Consider the following 17,162-nt stretch of genomic DNA (forward strand, 5'->3'; position numbering starts at 1 on the left):
TTAACATATAAATATTAGTATACATATTAAATGCCCTTAATTAAATGACATTTGGGAATAGATAAATTAAAAAAAAAATTACAACGTTATGGATTTACTACTTAGTTATTGCACACAGTGCTTGATAAAGATACCTGTAAGAATATTGAAATATTGCGTGACATGAACGAAGAAGTAGTAAATCCAGGATGACCTGGTAATGAATAATGTCTAGTCGTTCGAATTGGACGGAAAACCGAGGTCCCGTGTACACGGTGGCAACGAATAGCGTCTAGTCTTTCGGATTGGACGGAAAACCGAGATCACTTGTACACGTTACAACGAATAGCGTCTAGTCGTTCGGACTGGACGAAAAATCGATATCCTTTGTACACGTTAGTGTGCACTTAAAAGAACCCATAACTATTATAATTCGATGAAGTAAATGTAGCTCCAATTTTATTAGTCCTTTTGGTATAGAAAAGTAGGAAGTTAAACCCCATTCCATCTTCTGTTTTTCAATTAATACATATACAATGCGTTAATATATTTCTACGTTCCCAGAGCTCTCTATTATGTATATTATATAATTCAATAACTTTATTATACCACAAAACAAATTCTTTTTACTTTATCAATCTTTTATTACATTCCCACGTTCTGTTATTCAGTAAATCTTTGTTTTATGACAAAGGCAAATATACCCACGCCATCTTCCCACGACGGGATTAAAGCTAAAATAAAGGAATGAAGTGTTTCATGTTTGGATTTGTATAGCTTTAAAGTGTTAACCCTTGGCGCCTTAGCTCTATCGTGTTAATTTATTGACGTTGGATATTAATAATAACACGATCGTTAGTCTTTGGTATAATTATACGCAATAAATTTAGTTAATGAATTAATCTAACACACTGTCCTGATCTTTACAATATATGCAATGATCTGCCAGACTTTTAATAAAACTGACAATCAAGTATAATGTGGTAAATGGGTGTATTATAGACATTTGATAGAATTTAACGCCTGGTCGACGTCCCAAATCCAACCCCAGCACCCATCGGTCATTTATGACCCTGGCCCATAAAAAACAACTTTCGCAGTAATTGTTAGGTAGACACGTTTATCACAGCAACATGTAACAGTCAAACAGTCAAAATAAACGTAAAATGAAAACTCCCAATCAGTCTGGGGCCATTCCAAACCCTTTGGGCTTTGACCAGGGGTGTATCGCTTTGTCGGTTTTAAATTCTTACACTTGTGATAGAACCCGTACTTGGTTGATCACGCCTATTTCATACGTTTCAGATAGTATAATACTGTAATGGCAGCGCCAGCAATATTCCCTGCGAAATACACCGTCTGGAAAGGAACACAACAGAAATAATTACAAATGGAGCGATTCTGTGGGTTGTCATTGTGAATATTCATTTAAACATATCTATAGTTCTGTGAAAACATTCATATATTATCCATTGACAAAACACCGAATGCAGGGAAATTTAAAAGGACAATAAACTATAGAACTTGAATTTATCAATATCGTCGATGGCTAAAATGCACTATTACTTTTCTATATTTAACTTTTTTGTTAACTTCATGGCTCGGTGAGTTGGGTCGGTGATGTCTGGCTCACTTTTTAGGAAATCCCGATGTTTGCCGAGAAAGTTAATCTGGGTTTTCTAACCTGCTTTCTCTTTGTCACTGGTGTAGAACGGTGCAGAAATGTAGGATGTTAAACCCCGTTTCACTTCCTTTCCTTTTCTATATTGTGCTTCTGTTGGGTTAAGAAAATAAAGTAATACAAAAGAAAATACTGATAATAAGACAGAGCAACAATATGTTCTGTGAATGTAAATAGCCATTGGGGTGGATTAGAGACCGGGACAAGCCGTCGATGGTATATCTTGCAGGTCATCTGCATAATATATGTATCAGATACTGGGGTCAGTAAACTAAGAAATATGGATTATAGTCGACATTTGCCATAGAAAATATATGCAACATTATAATTTGATATAGAAGATATTGATTCTCTTTTTCATTATTTAGCACTTATTTCTTTTAAGTTGATATATGTAATACACATGTAGCATCCAACTTTATGGAAAATTGACGTTAAATCAATAAAAATTCTATTACTCCCACCTCATCCCCGAAAAAAATCTTTTATTATTGATTCGTTGGTATTTAAGGGACAAACACAACAATAGAAAAGAATGATAATGGAGGCTCAGTGTTTTTACATAGAGCATTTTATACTTGTGTAAAGTTATTGATGGCAATAGTCCAGGGCTTTGTAAGGTATTAATAATTTGTTGTAAGAAAGAAAAGGGTTCGCGTGCATTTAATATTCACCGCCATTTGGGGTCGTTTCTTATCGGTTTAATGAATGAGCAACAGATGTTGATTCTGTCTTCATTTAGTTTGATCGAGACGGCGTCCAGCTGCCCTTTGTCCTACCTCAACCTCGTCTGTCGAGGCCAACCCGAACTCCCCAAGCTGCTTATACGTTAGACTTATAGACCCAGTTATTTTTTCATGCTTTTACAATTACTTTAAACTTTGAAAACTGTATTCATAATACAATTTCGAAAACAGGCCCATCAAAAGATTTTAGCCTGCACTTCAAGATGGCGCATATTTGTTTTACATCGTCTGCAGAAGGAATGAAATGAAATGGGGTTTAAGTCCTACTTTTCTGCGACTGCAGTGGAAGGACAATTTACGCTGGAATTCGACGAAGAGCAGTCGGAAACGCCGCTGTCCGGGCAAAATTTCCTTCTTAGCCCAAACATTGCGTGTGCCGGTCTTCATTATCCCTTTTCATATCCTACAAGTATCATTTTTCCGAACAAATCATTTTATCTTGGATCTTCCGCACATAGACCAGGGACCCGACGGAATGCAGTTATCAAATTACAATTTGATGTTTTCCAGTCACGAGTAGATACGATTGAACATGGCTTATCATCCTACGTCTATGGTTGTAGACTGTATTTAACTGCTAATTAGTTGATACATGTGTCAACACTCTCTACTTTAATCTGGGTCGGTATCAATCTACAGATAACTTGATATACCCCAACAACTGTCCTGGTTGGCCTTAATTACATCAAGTAATACGATAGTTATTCCCCACTCCTTTCTGCGGCAGAGATAAGAGCTGTATGGAAGCCTAGAATTTTGAGGGGAACTTCCCCGACTGGTTGGGGCTAAAAGGGAACCCTTTGGTTAAAATAATGTGGATATTATACAAAGAGTCAAGTGGGGTTCTTTAACATATTCCATGCTAATATGTACCATGTACATACCCATACATAAATCGTTTGTATTCAGCGCCCATTACAAAAATTCGGAAATAGAATTTTGAAATGGGATCTACATTTCCCATCCGGCCTGGATTGCACATGTATATTGGCTTCATCAGTATCTGACACATAAACAGTTAATATTTTCAATATTCAACCCCAAAACGATTTGGCTGCTATATTTTAAAGACACTGAGGGATTTGGAATAGGTTATAAGCTACACACTGCATCTCACTTCAAAGGAATATCAGACATAAATGCAAAATGACAATGGGTAGCTTTGAATTGCAACTTTTAATACATTTGCAGGTATAAAAAGGTCTGATGATTACAACAATATTTGTAGAATGAATGGTTTATTTACAGAATGAATAAAATACATGTACAAATACTTGTTATTATTTTACAATTTATCAAGTATACACAACTTTATATGCAAATATTCAATTAAAGGCTTCTGGCCAAACAACGATGTAGAACCTTAGATTTGTTACATTTTTCGATTGTCACACAAAATATGCATAACTAGGTTCCAAATCTCCACTTGCAATTTTCTGATTCAAATACTTTCTAGTGGCAATATTGTTATTAAATTGCATGGAGTAAAACAATATATTCTGGCAATCTAGAGGCTTATTTAATCTTAAAATACAGATGTGACGTCATCCTTTGATGTTGGCATACCATTATTTCAAATAATGTACGGATGATGTTGGCATACCATTATTTCAAATAATGTACGAGCAACTTGCCAATCGTACATTATCTATACTAGATGAAATATTGGACTTGCGTGACGTATTTTATTGAAAAGCAAGTGCAGGATAGTGTCTGTATTTTAAGTTGTTTAATGGTCTCAAGCTAAAGTCATTGCGTAATATATTGAAACAACACTCGGCTTGCATCTCGTGCAGTATCAATATATTGCTTAATGTCTCGCTCACGACCATTAAACCATACTTACAAACCTCTACATTTTTTTTAAATACAACATTCGTAAAACTAATTCTTAAAATACATGTAGTTGATTACCAAAATAACGTCGTTTTATTGTTACAATGACATAAAGATAACTTTCGACATAGCCATGAAAAACAATTTGAATGCAAATATCTGAATACTTTTGTGAGCGCAGGTATTAATGACCAAAGAAAACAATAACAATACACATGACATAAAGAGGTAAAATTTTAACCTTATACAAAATAATACTTTTGTTATACATGAATATATTATTATAATTATTTATTAAATTACATATTAAACTGCCAGATGATTTATTCTAACAGTTGATTTTTGATGATAAATTTTATGAAATTGTTTCAATACAAGCAAAAAAATAATGAAAAAAATATGGACATAAACCCTTTATCACCTGATACATATTGACTACCACAGTTTGCAAAGAAAAGAAACTGAGGAAAGCAATGTAGCTCATTTTTGATACTTCTTCAACCAAGACTGTCTTGTATAGATGGTCATCGATAGTTCAGCCATATTTGGATGATTTGAAATGCTTAAGGGAGCAGTAGTTTCTGGATGTTTGGGGGTGGTTTCACTAGTTTCAGGTGATAAAGGGTTATGGGTACAAATTAAACCAATGCAAATATGATCTGAAGTAATTAGCACTCTTTACCAACATCCCCCCACCCCATTTCCCCCCTCCCTTTTGAAATTGTGTACCTTGTGATGAGTTTTTACGACATAAAACTTGACCTCATTTCTCTCACAATTGACTGTCACTAATACATGTATAAACACAAAAATGTTGGCTTTTTAAGTAGATGATAAAAGCACTGATCAGGGAAACTATAATATCAATGAATCAATTTCATTATCATCAATCAAACTCAAAGAATTCTTAGGAGAGCTGTGATTGGGCTGACGGACTTCTGGTTCAGGAAAGTGGTGAGAAAAATTCTCATTGTTTTGACTATTTCTGTAATCCAACAGTTCACTGCCATTGTCTGAAATATCTGAATCAAAAGTCTTCTCTAAGGCACTGAAATATTCTGATGAACTGTCTGTCATGGAGACATCTGCACTGCTAAGGCAAGGAAAAAAATTCAAAAAGGTTATTTTTCAACAAAATATTCGCTGATACAGACATGATTTCAACACATTGTCAATATGCTGATTTACCAAAAATCAGGAAAAGAAATATAATTATAAATGAATAATCTATAAATGACGAATTTGAATTAGTCAAAACTGAATATTTATTTTACAGATAATATATAATTCAATTAAGAAAACAAAATCACTCAAATCCTGGAGAGTGAATCACGTAGAAAATAGGAGATGAAACAGTTGTTGATGACTGGATGTTTGTGTAGCTATTAAAGACAGGCAGATACAGATAAACATTACTGCCGACATAATAATTCAGCATCCAACAGTTAATCACAAAAACACATATCAGTAAACATGTGCACTATTCAAGTATTAAAATAACATTAACTCAGTATAACTTTTACCTTTTATTTGTGCTAGTAGGTGCATCAAACTGATGAAGAGAACGTCTCCATAGTTTCACTTGCATGTCCCATGACCGTCTACTAGTTTTCACATATTTATTAGGTGTACAAGGGTGGCCTTTCCTTCTTTGATATCTACAAAATAAAAGGACTACTTATAAGGAAAACAGTATACTAAGTAGCAAGGATACAGCAACTATGACACCGGTCTCGCACCATCTTTGCTTCCAATCCTGAGAGATTTAAATCACGATATTGATATTTATTTATTATGATAAAAAGGCTGATTATTGACAAATTATTCTGGTTTGCATAGACTTAATGCCATTATAAAACTATATTTCTTCTATTTTACACATTCCAACTTTACTCACCTTTTCACTTGTCTGAGATAGGATGCATAACCTGGAGTATTTTTACCATAATCAATAGATTTTTGTCTCCTCATAAGAGTAGCAGAGTCTTCCTCCATGTCCATAACTAATTTAGGTTTTCTTGCAGTACCCATTTCCAATTTACGACGATATCTAAAACATTAAAGAAGTAATAAAAAAAATATTTTAACCAGACTGCTAGTTTTTTTGTTTGGGGGGGGGGGGGGGGGGGGTAGATTTTAATATTAAATAAATGACAATCATGATCCAAAACTAAAAGACAAACTCACGTTTTCAGATTATCATTTTCCTCGGCAGCCAATTGCTCAAATGTATCAACTTGCGCAGCCCAATCCAAATTCGTGCTGTTATGCTTGATAGGACCAATTTCTGGAGTCATTCTACAATCAGAAGATTAAATAATTATTTGGATTTCGGAACAATATCTACTCTTTCACAGCTTAATCTAATGTAAAATGAATTCAAATTCATCATCTAACATTCAATCGGATAAAAAAGAAGCCCCCTGCCCCCCCAAAAAAGATTTTAGCTAAACTAACAGACATTACTGGTTGGGTTTGACATCCTAATATATATCTTCTGCAGTGGATTTTGAAGATTGACAAATGTTCACTTCATCATACTTTTGTACTGAACAGGATTAACACATTTTTCGATCAACAATATAGCAGTTTGTAAATGGATACTTACTGAATCTGTTCTAATGGAGGAAAGTCACTAGTCTTGATACAGAAATCTAACTGACTCTTTGAACTCCTAAAAAAATAATTTACCATTGTTATAGTTGGTTAATATTGAATGAAGGGTTCTACATATACATGTACAAACCATAAGCTTACAATATCTAACAGACTTTACTTTTAATCCTGAACTATTAGACGCCAATCCATTTATACAGTACCTGTTATTATCTGTTCTGTTATTCCTATTAGAAACTTGTTTATCTTTATTTATTGGACTTCTAAGGGGACTTAAGGGACCGTTTCTTGCATATCGTTCACGTGTTGTACTGTCCCTGAAATAAAGAGAATGTTGTTTTTTGGGGTTTTTTTTTAAAAAAAAAAAGGATAACATACATGTAGCACTTTCACATGCTCTAAATTAACTCACACACAGCCTGTTAGATTGAGCCAGATTCATTTTTCAGACTAGTTTATAATTGAAAACCTTTGCCATGATGAACCTGATCTATCCGAACCATGCATGGCAATTTTAAATCAGGTTGTATGCAGATCTTCCAATAAATAGTTAATATATGTCATATAAATTTACTACAAGTTACACATGTATTACCCAACAGCCACCAGGGGGGTTCAAAGAGTGCACTTGGGCTTTCAGTCTTCATCATGATGATCATGAACAGAGTTATCTTAAAAATTCTACATATCTACAACTATTAGTATTATACCGGTATGTAAAATTAAATTTATTAGATCTAGGCCTACATTAAATAAGATACATTTTCTTGTCAAAAGTCAAACTTACTACTGCTTCATAAAGAAGCAAGCCAATGTTCCTAGATTACTACATCATATTCAATTATATTCTCATAACAAATAATGTCAATTCTGTTCCGTCCACTACAACTACAGCCCATTTTTTTAGGTTGATGTAACTTTTTTGCAAGGGCTTTTGTAAGAATCCCAACACCGATCTGAATAACCAACCCTTCGGTTAAACAAAACTTTCAAACAAAAAAGCTTGACAAACATCTAGTGTCCGTCAACCTGGCTGTCAAATAATAATAATAAAAACAAAATTCATCTTGCAGTGTGACTGAGATGCTTGGACCTTTTCTCCCAGTTCAGAATCAGTGGTTACGACAAAGCAAAAAAATATCCGAAAATATAAGAAATATACCTTCCAGTGGGGAAATACCGATCTCCGTGAGAATAGTGACTTCTATTGTTCCTCCGTTGACTCATTGTTTGAATAATTCTGTGTTTTTAGTACATAAAATTGAATAAAATAACCACTACTTTCTATATGACCTGCAAATTTGTTCACTAAAGTTCCTGTCTTAATTTCGCGCCATGTCCATGCGCACGCGCAGTAAATATTTATTTCGGGAAATGAATTTGTATAAAAAATTTATTTTCATTGAACCTTATTCTAACACTTCTTAATCGTAATTAGGGTGTTAAAAATTCTATTGTTATGTAAAAATAGTCCTAAAACAAAAAAGAAGTGAATATCGCTTGCAGACGCTTTGTTAGCTGGACGCTGATTGGCTGAAAGTGTGTTGTCTTTCAAACGTGGTGGCGGTGAGCTGGTCTGGGCATATCGTCAATTAACATTATTTCATTTATTTAGTGGAGCAACATCCACTGATGCTCTAAGTATCTTCAAGTCAACATGGATGTCTAGGACTATATTCTCTGTAGCTTCGAAGCTCTGTGATAAAATTTGTTTGTATGAAACCAAGTATATTGGATGTGACATTGCATGTGTTCATAACCTGACGCTACCAAATTGATTCATTGAGTTCTCTGCTCTTTGTTTTTACAACCAACAATCTTCATAACTTGCACAGGCCGTCGGATATTGGTCTTATTATACGGAAATAAACGATTCTTTATTTTGTAATACTTTGGGATAAAAGTGATTATTTGGAGTGATTGTTTTATAAACCATTTTGACCATCCGATGAGACGTAAATTGAAGTTGCATTTGGACTTGTAAGGCCAGTTAGCCAAGCCACAGGAAGGTGTGGTCTTATTACCAGGATGTCTGACAGAACACCTATCACCAAACCCTTAAGTTTGGCCTTAAAAAACATCACAAATAACATAAGTTTTGGAGAAAGTCCAGCAACATGTACAGTGAATTCTCCTATGACGAATTTAGCCTTCAATCTAAGTGGTCTTTCAACTGGAAGGTGAGATAATAATGGAATATTATAATTCATTGAAAGTGAGGAGTACTGTGTGACCTGAATGTTGACTGTCAGTGAATGGCAGTGTCAGTTATGATTGGAATCGTTTTTGAGTGAAATATGATTGTGTCTGTGAATGTATGAGTATGCCAAAAGTTCTACTGAGGATTTAATGTTTTAAAATGTCATGGTTCATTAAATTTGAAATATTATTTACATGTACATTGTGACTGTTTGAAATGAAGTTAGGTGTCTTCAGTACTTTGTGTGTGTATGATATTTGGTTAATGCTATTGGTAATGGATTTAAATGTTATTTCCAACGGATTTAACAGAGTTTAAAGACCCCATATCTGTAGCATGGAGGGACTAGTTAAAACAATTTATTTAACAGTGATCAATTTAATTTGTGTTCTTTTGAAAAATAGATGCAAATGTATAATCATTCATGAACATGGAGAACTTGTTTTCATCTTGAAAATAAAGTCAATTTAATTAAGGTTACGGTTTCATGATTGTGTAGTGATCAAAGTTTTAATTGGAATGATAATTAAGGTGTCAATGTCATTAGAAAAGTTGTTTTAAGAATAGACAAATTTAATTAGGTCAATGAGGTTAATCAGTGTCTTTTTTTCTCATTATTTAATTTATTAGTGATTCATTGTGTTTGGTTTTGATATATATATACATGTAAGTTATTGTGCTTCAGTGGATTAATTTTGTTTAATTAAACCATTTTAATTTGTTAATTTCTATTAGAAATATGTTCAGTTTATAGAATTTGATAGCAGATTAGTGCTCTTGTTCACCTTGAAGTTAATGTCTATTAGTATTACCTGGTTGGCTAAACCGTGTCCTCAAATGACATGTCATGAACTGAAAAGTTTTTTTATTTGTTTAAATTTATGTACAGTTACTACAAGATGAGCTTTTCAGTCAGTTTAAATAAATTTTATAAAGTAGAATTAGAATAAAAGTATAGCCTAAAAGATTTGTTAATTGTCATTCTTTATGATTTTTTTAAACAACATGTATGAGCTTATTAGTCAACAACAAAATAGCTGACAAGATACTGTTAAACTAATGTCAAAAAGTTGTATAATTCCAAAATCGTTTGAAATAAGTTGTGGCTAAGTGTTCTGGTCATATCTGTTGATTTCACAAATATCATGTTTATTTGTATTTGGGTTTGTGCTAAGAATAATTGTACTTTTTGAGTACCGGTACCGGGTAATTGAAAGGAGTTTAAATGTAGCTGGGATGAGGAAAAGTGGATGACTGACTGTGGTATGTACATGTGTACTACATTGTAGGTATTCATTGTAGGCTAAATGTAGGTACATGTACTTGGTAAACCTAATCAGTAGGTAAGATTAAGTAATGAAAGACAGTTTGTACATTCAAGCACATTGTATAGGTTCTTAGTATAATATTGTCCAAGTAGTCCATACAAAAGTTATTCTAATTTGAATTCAGAAATCCAGTACCTACATATGTATTAATAGCCTTTTAGTTTTAGTAATAGTATCAAGCAGGATGAATTTAATCAAGTCTTCCTGTGAAACTTGATAAAGCTGTGGAATTGCTCAGTGCTAAATTTATCATATTCATAGATTCATTTTAGAAAGATACAAAACATTGAAGAAAATTGAATTTATTTAATCAGATTTTAGTGTTTGATGATTGTGATTTATTGAGTCTGTTGAAATTTAAACCAGTTAAAGGGAGACAACTCTATTTAGTATTTTTATTCTGAAAGTTTGAGCTTGTACTTCATCATGGGAGCTGGGAAAAATGAACTCGTCTGAGCTAATATTAGGAACATTTGAAGAAATATGTAATGATTACTACCTTTCTGGTTGTATTAAATTTCTAATGAATTAGAATCATAAAATTAAGGCAACAACATGTAGGGTGAAATTGAGTTTTAGACTCATATTATATTTATGTGTACATTATTACTGTCACCCGGGTCCACTGATCCATCCAACTGATTTTGTGAGTTCTCTACAGTTCTTGTAAGATGTTATTTTAAATTCAACAAAATTATTCATATGATTGACACACATACATGTAGTGTAGAAACTCGTCTAGAACTAGAAGTACTTAAAGATACATTATGTAAGCTTTAGATAAAGAGCTAGCCATTCTTGCTATAATAGTTCGAAAATAGATAATGTAAAATGAATAATTTGAAAATTTCATTCAAATTACTCTATTGCGAGCGAAGATATTAGACTTTGAAGGTTTGACAAGACATGTGCAATAATTTCAACCAACGTACTGGTTGTTCAAAGCTAATTCTTGCTCCTCAATTTTTAGCTTTTAAAAATCAAAATATCGGTGAACTGTTCTAATCTATTTAATATCGGAGAAATTCAATGCCATCAAGAGTTGATTATGGCCTGGATAAGTTAATTAATGTCTAATTAATAATTTAGAAAACGTTTCAGGCCTTAAGAAAGACCTGCAATTTAGGCAGATTTAGCACTTGCATAATGTATGTTTAAGATTCCAAATTTAAATACCAAATCGTGAAGTTATGTTCCAATGATATCTAGTGATACGTTTAAATACTTGGCAGGATTGTTTATTAAGCTATACATGTGCAACTGTGTATGTGTAGTTAAGAGAGTAATGCATTACAAATTTCAAACGTTTCACAGCTCTACCTCTGTGGAGGTTTTGATTTTTTTAAAGATACATTATGTAAGATTTAGATAAATGGGTAGCCATTCTTGCTATATAATAGTTTGAAAATAGATAATGTCATGTAAAATGAATAATTTGAAAATTTCATTCAAATTACTCTATTGCGAGCGAAGATATTATTAGCCTTTGAAAGTTTGACAAAACGTGTGTAATAATTTCAACCACGCTGTTGGTTGTTCGAAGCTAAGTCTCGCTCCTCTATTTTTAAATTAAATCAAAATATGGCTGAACTGTTTTAATCTATTTAATATCGGAGAAATCCGATGCCATCGACAGTTGATTATGGCCTGGATCAGTTAATTAATGTCTAAAGAATGACCTGCAATAGGCAGATTTAGCTCTTGCATAATGTACATGCATGTTTAAATAAGAGCTTATGAACTATATTTACAGTGTAGTATAAATTCTCGATGTCAGTTTTGCTCACTAGCAGTCTGTCCTACATGTATGTTTGATCCAAGTACATATACCTATTTGTACATGTATTGGTTGAGAAAGTTTCTCAGGATTTTCTTGCAGTGTTTCCCCCTTGTCTCTGTGGTGCAGGACAGAAGGGCCTGGCAAGGAGCAGTGTCTAATCGTTCAGTTGTGTCAAAAAACTGAGGTTCCAATCAAGGAACACATTGGCCTACACCTACATGTATAAGATTATTATACATACATGTACATGTACATAGTACGTAGGCCTAAATGCAACCCTTGTTGTAAACACTGCTGCCAAAGCAAAATTTCTCTCCCACTGCATGGCATACCTATCTTCATTAGGCCATTTGGTGCAGAAAAAAAATGTTAAACCCCATTATTTCATTTGATTTTATAAAGATAAAGTGTCATTCAATATAATATTTTGGGTTTAAATCCAGATGGAGTTGTCTCTCTGTGAATTACTTCTTGACATGATACAGGACATATTCATAATGGAATTTTTAAAAATTGTAGTTAAAGTTGAACTTCTACAGTAGGATTGAATAGGCATCCTCCTTGCTGCTGGTGCACATGTAAAATGTTGTGACAATCCCCAATTTATACTAATGTGGTGTAGGCCTACTATGTATTGCCCTGGGCCTTTAGTCACAAAAACTAAAATATTTTCGGAATTCAACTCTTTCATTGGCCTTGGGCTAAAACTTTTACTAGGATTTTAGATCTCAATCAACTGTATCCTTAACAAATTTTAGTTTTGCATTAGGGTCACAGTTACTTGCCAGACCACAAGTTTTTTTGGTTTGTGGTTTTTTTTTAACTTTCTATGAATGTTTAAAATAGTTCTGGCCCCTCTTCTTAAAACTGCTAATAGTTTTAATTTCTTGTTGTCTGGCATTTTCAAGGAATTAGGATTAGCATGTTGTTAGGAATTCTTATGATTGCTCAGTAAAATTTACAATCTTGATTTAATCATGAGGCGAAGATTTTTTTGAAATATCTAGTATGGGTCATTTCTGACCTCTTGGTTTATTGCATGCACGTTAGATCATAAGGTCTGTCATTGAGTCAAGTGGCATGGTTTCATTCCCCGTTCGTACGTGACAAGAAGTAGGTTCACCTGTCCAACCTGGGTTTTCCCAGGACCCCTCGGTTTCCTCCCACTGCTAAAGACTCCTGCGCACAATCAAATTATTGAAATAAAATAGGACCATACATGTATGTTCGTCCCGAAATAACTGGAACTCTCTACCACTACAATGTACATCTACGCACAGGCCCATCTCGCAGCTACTTTAAACAAGAACTCAAAACCTACCTTTTTCAATGTGCAAATTTATAAACTGTTTCCTGAAACTTTTGTCAGCAGTTTGAGCATACAAAATTCTGTGTGGAGTCTAGCGCTTTATATAAGAATCCTTTAATTATTAGTAGGCTACCTGTAATCTATGCTAAAATTGTTTTTTTTTTTAAATGCAGTTGTATCTAAGCTTGGAGATTATTTGCTGTTTATATATATTTTGTTAAATAATTATTTTGATTACATTTGACCATGGATTAAGCACCGAAAAATTTGATATTTTCAAAAAAATGCAAGTCATGTACAGAGACAGGGCTCACATTTGGCTTTCAAATTTTTCTGCCAAAAAATCGCAATTTTTAAATTTGGTGTGAAGCAGTGGGGTCATGAGAGGAAGAACCATATCCACATTCAGTATGACCTTACTTTTTGGAGTATTCATTTAGAATACCTTGTGAACACAATTGAAATGATTTTTTTCTATGAAATTTAGTGTGAAGCATTGAAATTGATATTTGGTGTTCAGCAACCTTCCATTCTGGAGTTATTCTCCTTTGTATAAAAAACCTTGTGAATGTGATAGCTGCTACAAGTATTTGTCATTAGAGGACAAACCGTATTTAGGTATTCAGCATTCCACAGCCATCCATCCCAGAGTTACGCCCACCTTTTCCGTAAACCTTGTGAACACGGTTCAAGGCTACTGTCTTTAATGGATTTGTTTCAGATCTTGTGTGAAGCATTAGGCTAATAAGAGGATGCATCTTATAAATATTCATTGTTATCCAAAATTTTTGGTCTAGAGTTACCTTTTTCCGAAAATCCTATGAACAAGATAGAGCTCAGATTTATCAAATTTGGCTGACATCCAAATTTTTCTTTTGGATAAGCTGCTGTCAAGACCTACATGTATCTGTTGTGTGGCATATCTCCACACTTAATATTTCCACACTTAGCGTTGCTATTTTTAATGTTTTGTTGCCTGGCAACCTATGTTTTATCGAAATGTTTTCAAATTTGGGTGTGAGCATTGAGGTCATGAGAAGATGAACCCTATCGGTATTCAGTATTCTGCAACTTTAGTTTTTAATGGATCAAAGAGTAAGAAGTTGGCCAAGAAAGTTTATTTGGATTTTCCGGCTGTGTTTCCTCTTGTCAGTGATGCAATACATGTATACTGAAACTTAGTGTAAAAGCTATAGTTTTTATACATTTTCGGAATGCTTATAGCACCAGGAACACAATCCAAGAGTTCCAAGAAATGCTATACATGTAGTTATAATTCTGATTTTGGCATAAAATTAAATATTGGCGAAAACACCTGATGCCTTCATCCTTGGCAAAGAATAGTGTATTGGTTAAATTGTGATGATACAAAAATGCCCAAAACATAATGTCTTGGCTGAACAAGAAATTTCGGAATCTGAAATCAATTAATGGTAAAAAGGAGTTATCTCCCTTTCTGTCAAATGTCTGCAATTGATAACAGTTGTATGATGCCCATGACCCTCTGTGAGCACACAGTACAATATTTATATCGTTAATAGGGTCCCCAGGGCCTGTGAGGGTTGGCGGGTGGGTGTTTACCCTGAAATTATGGGCTCAATGAAAAATGCTAGAGTCTGATAAGCTAGTAGATATGTTTGACATTGGTTGAGCAATATGGTTATGAAGTAACGAAGAACAGATTCAGAATCTGCCAGTACAGTAGCATTGTAAATCTCATTGAAACCACATGCTCTTTTCCACTAAAATATAAACCCACAACCCACATACCCTTTCAATTAGACCCTACAGTATTTTTACTACATAGCTGTAAACCTCTATTGCTGTAGCTGGGCTGTTATGAAGCGAATAATTCAAAAACAGGAAGAACAGTTGTATAGCTGTTTATTAAAGTAAAAGTAAAACAATCATTGAAAATTAAAATTACGCAGTTACTCTTCACTGTAAATTGTCATCAGAGTTTGTCAAATCTGTACAAGACAGTTTTGCTGATTTTGATTTTTCCGGTGCGATCTCTGCTTGTCAGTGGTACAAGACCCAAGGGTGCTGGAAAGGACAGTGCCTAGTCATTCGGATGGGATGGAAAACAATATTTGTTTCATCAGACTGAATTGGATTGAACAACAGGCATGGGATGGGGCTATAACTTATAGTATAAGTTCTCTCAAAACAGTATTTCTACTAATATCTCTGTAAACCCTAGTTCTGATCAAGTTTTGAGGCTAAATTCCTAACAGATATTTAAACTGAAACAAAGCATTTATAATGTAATTTTCTCACTAAAATATATGGCAAAATCTAAATAATACTTTAAAGGAGTTGCAATTGTAATGAAGAGAAAAAAATCAGTATCAAGCCGGGATAATGAAGATGTGCATATGTCATGCATTACATGTATGCTCTAGGGGGTATTTGGCCCAAACAGCGACATTACGGTTGAATACGAACTGTCAAGAGTTCTGTTACGTGTATACCAACATGTACACTGGACCTCGGGTTTATATCCCATCAGAATAACTAGACACTGCCCATGACGGCCCTCCCGTCCTACATCAATGACATCGGGAATTAACGCTAGAAATTTTGGTGGAGCTTTCTAGGGCGTCATGGTTAGTTAGTGAGCTCTTACTGAGTCACTGTGGTTCACTTGCACTGACTACACTTTATGGAAAGCAGTCCCTCCCCCCCAAATTATGATGCACGGCATACGCATACAGATTGGTGCAGAATATTAAACCCATTTGATATCTTTTCTCTTCATTACAATATTCTCACTCCCATTACAGTATTATTTAGTTTTGGCCATATATCGATTTTAGTGAGAAAACTAAATATTTATACATGTACATGTAGATGCTTTTGTTTTAGTTTAAACATTTGTTTAAACTTGAGCCTCAAATCCTATCCGAAATAAAGGATTTGTAGATACTATAGTAGAAATAATTTTTGTGGGGAGAACTTATTTATAGACCCTTGTCTGTTGTTAAATCCTATTCTGTTTATCGAATAGCTACAGTGTAATTACTGAGTGTTATCCATAATTATTCATATTTTCCATAAAAGGAGATAACTCCTTGTACTGTTGATTGATTTTCAAACTTCTGTATGTTCCCTTGTCCTGTATGTTTTCAGCATTTTTGTTTTAACCAAAATTTAACCATTTGATACCATATTTTTTGCCGAGGATGAATGCATGGGGTGTTTTCGCCAATATTGTTAGTATAAATATTTACTTGACAATTATTATGACAATTTTCATCAGGCCATAAATAAATCGAGTTATTGCAAACATTTTTCTTGGAACTCTTGGATTGTGTTCCTGGGCCCTTATTCACAAAAACTTAAACTAAGATACAATCGAAATTTTAAGAAATATTGCAATTCAATTGGCTGAGCAGTAAAATCAATTTGCATATATCCAATGAAGTTGCAGTATTTCTTAAAATTTCGGTTGTAACTTAAGTTTTCGTGAATAAGGGCCCCGGTGTTATAAACTTTCCAAAAATGTATAGTTTGTTTAGTTATGAGGACCATGCAGCGGAATTTCATGCTAGAAATTTTGGCGGTAGGCCTACTATCGCAGCTTTCAGTTTCAGGACTTATCCCCCTTGGTCAAAAATCTTAACGCAAAAAAAAAATATTCAAATTTGGTTCTAAGCATTAGGGTTATAAAAGAATGAACCCTAA

At 33.8% G+C, this 17,162-nt stretch overlaps 2 protein-coding genes across 4 annotated transcripts in view; one reads left to right on the forward strand and one right to left on the reverse strand.

The window, feature by feature from the left end:
* Positions 1-3,627: 3,627 nt before the first annotated feature.
* Positions 3,628-8,198, reverse strand: LOC126815842 (histone RNA hairpin-binding protein-like). 2 transcript variants are annotated; one of them, XM_056099966.1, is made up of 7 exons: positions 8,021-8,198; positions 7,062-7,175; positions 6,851-6,916; positions 6,430-6,540; positions 6,140-6,292; positions 5,766-5,900; positions 3,628-5,332 (listed from the first exon to the last, which is right to left on the reverse strand). In XM_056099966.1, exons 1-7 carry the CDS (start codon positions 8,083-8,085, stop codon positions 5,098-5,100), a joined length of 879 nt encoding a protein of 292 aa, XP_055955941.1. In that variant the 5' UTR covers positions 8,086-8,198; the 3' UTR covers positions 3,628-5,097. The 2 variants fall into 2 exon arrangements, with proteins under 2 accessions (XP_055955941.1, XP_055955940.1); XM_056099965.1 differs by having other exon boundaries at positions 3,628-5,335.
* Positions 8,199-8,413: 215 nt separating this feature from the next.
* LOC126815538 (M-phase inducer phosphatase) overlaps positions 8,414-17,162 on the forward strand; it is a 55,886-nt gene continuing 47,137 nt past the window's right edge. The window contains exon 1 of one of the 2 annotated variants that reach the window (XM_050541227.2): positions 8,414-9,038. In XM_050541227.2, the coding sequence (XP_050397184.1) occupies positions 8,887-9,038 (152 nt within the window). In that variant the 5' untranslated portion in view covers positions 8,414-8,886. Of the gene's footprint in view, positions 9,039-10,813; positions 10,872-17,162 lie in introns of those variants that run through there. The other variant, XM_050541228.2, reaches the window with a different exon arrangement.

This window comes from Patella vulgata, chromosome 3 (assembly GCF_932274485.2).
Source record: "Patella vulgata chromosome 3, xgPatVulg1.2, whole genome shotgun sequence".
Classification (NCBI taxonomy): Eukaryota; Metazoa; Mollusca; class Gastropoda; family Patellidae; genus Patella; species Patella vulgata.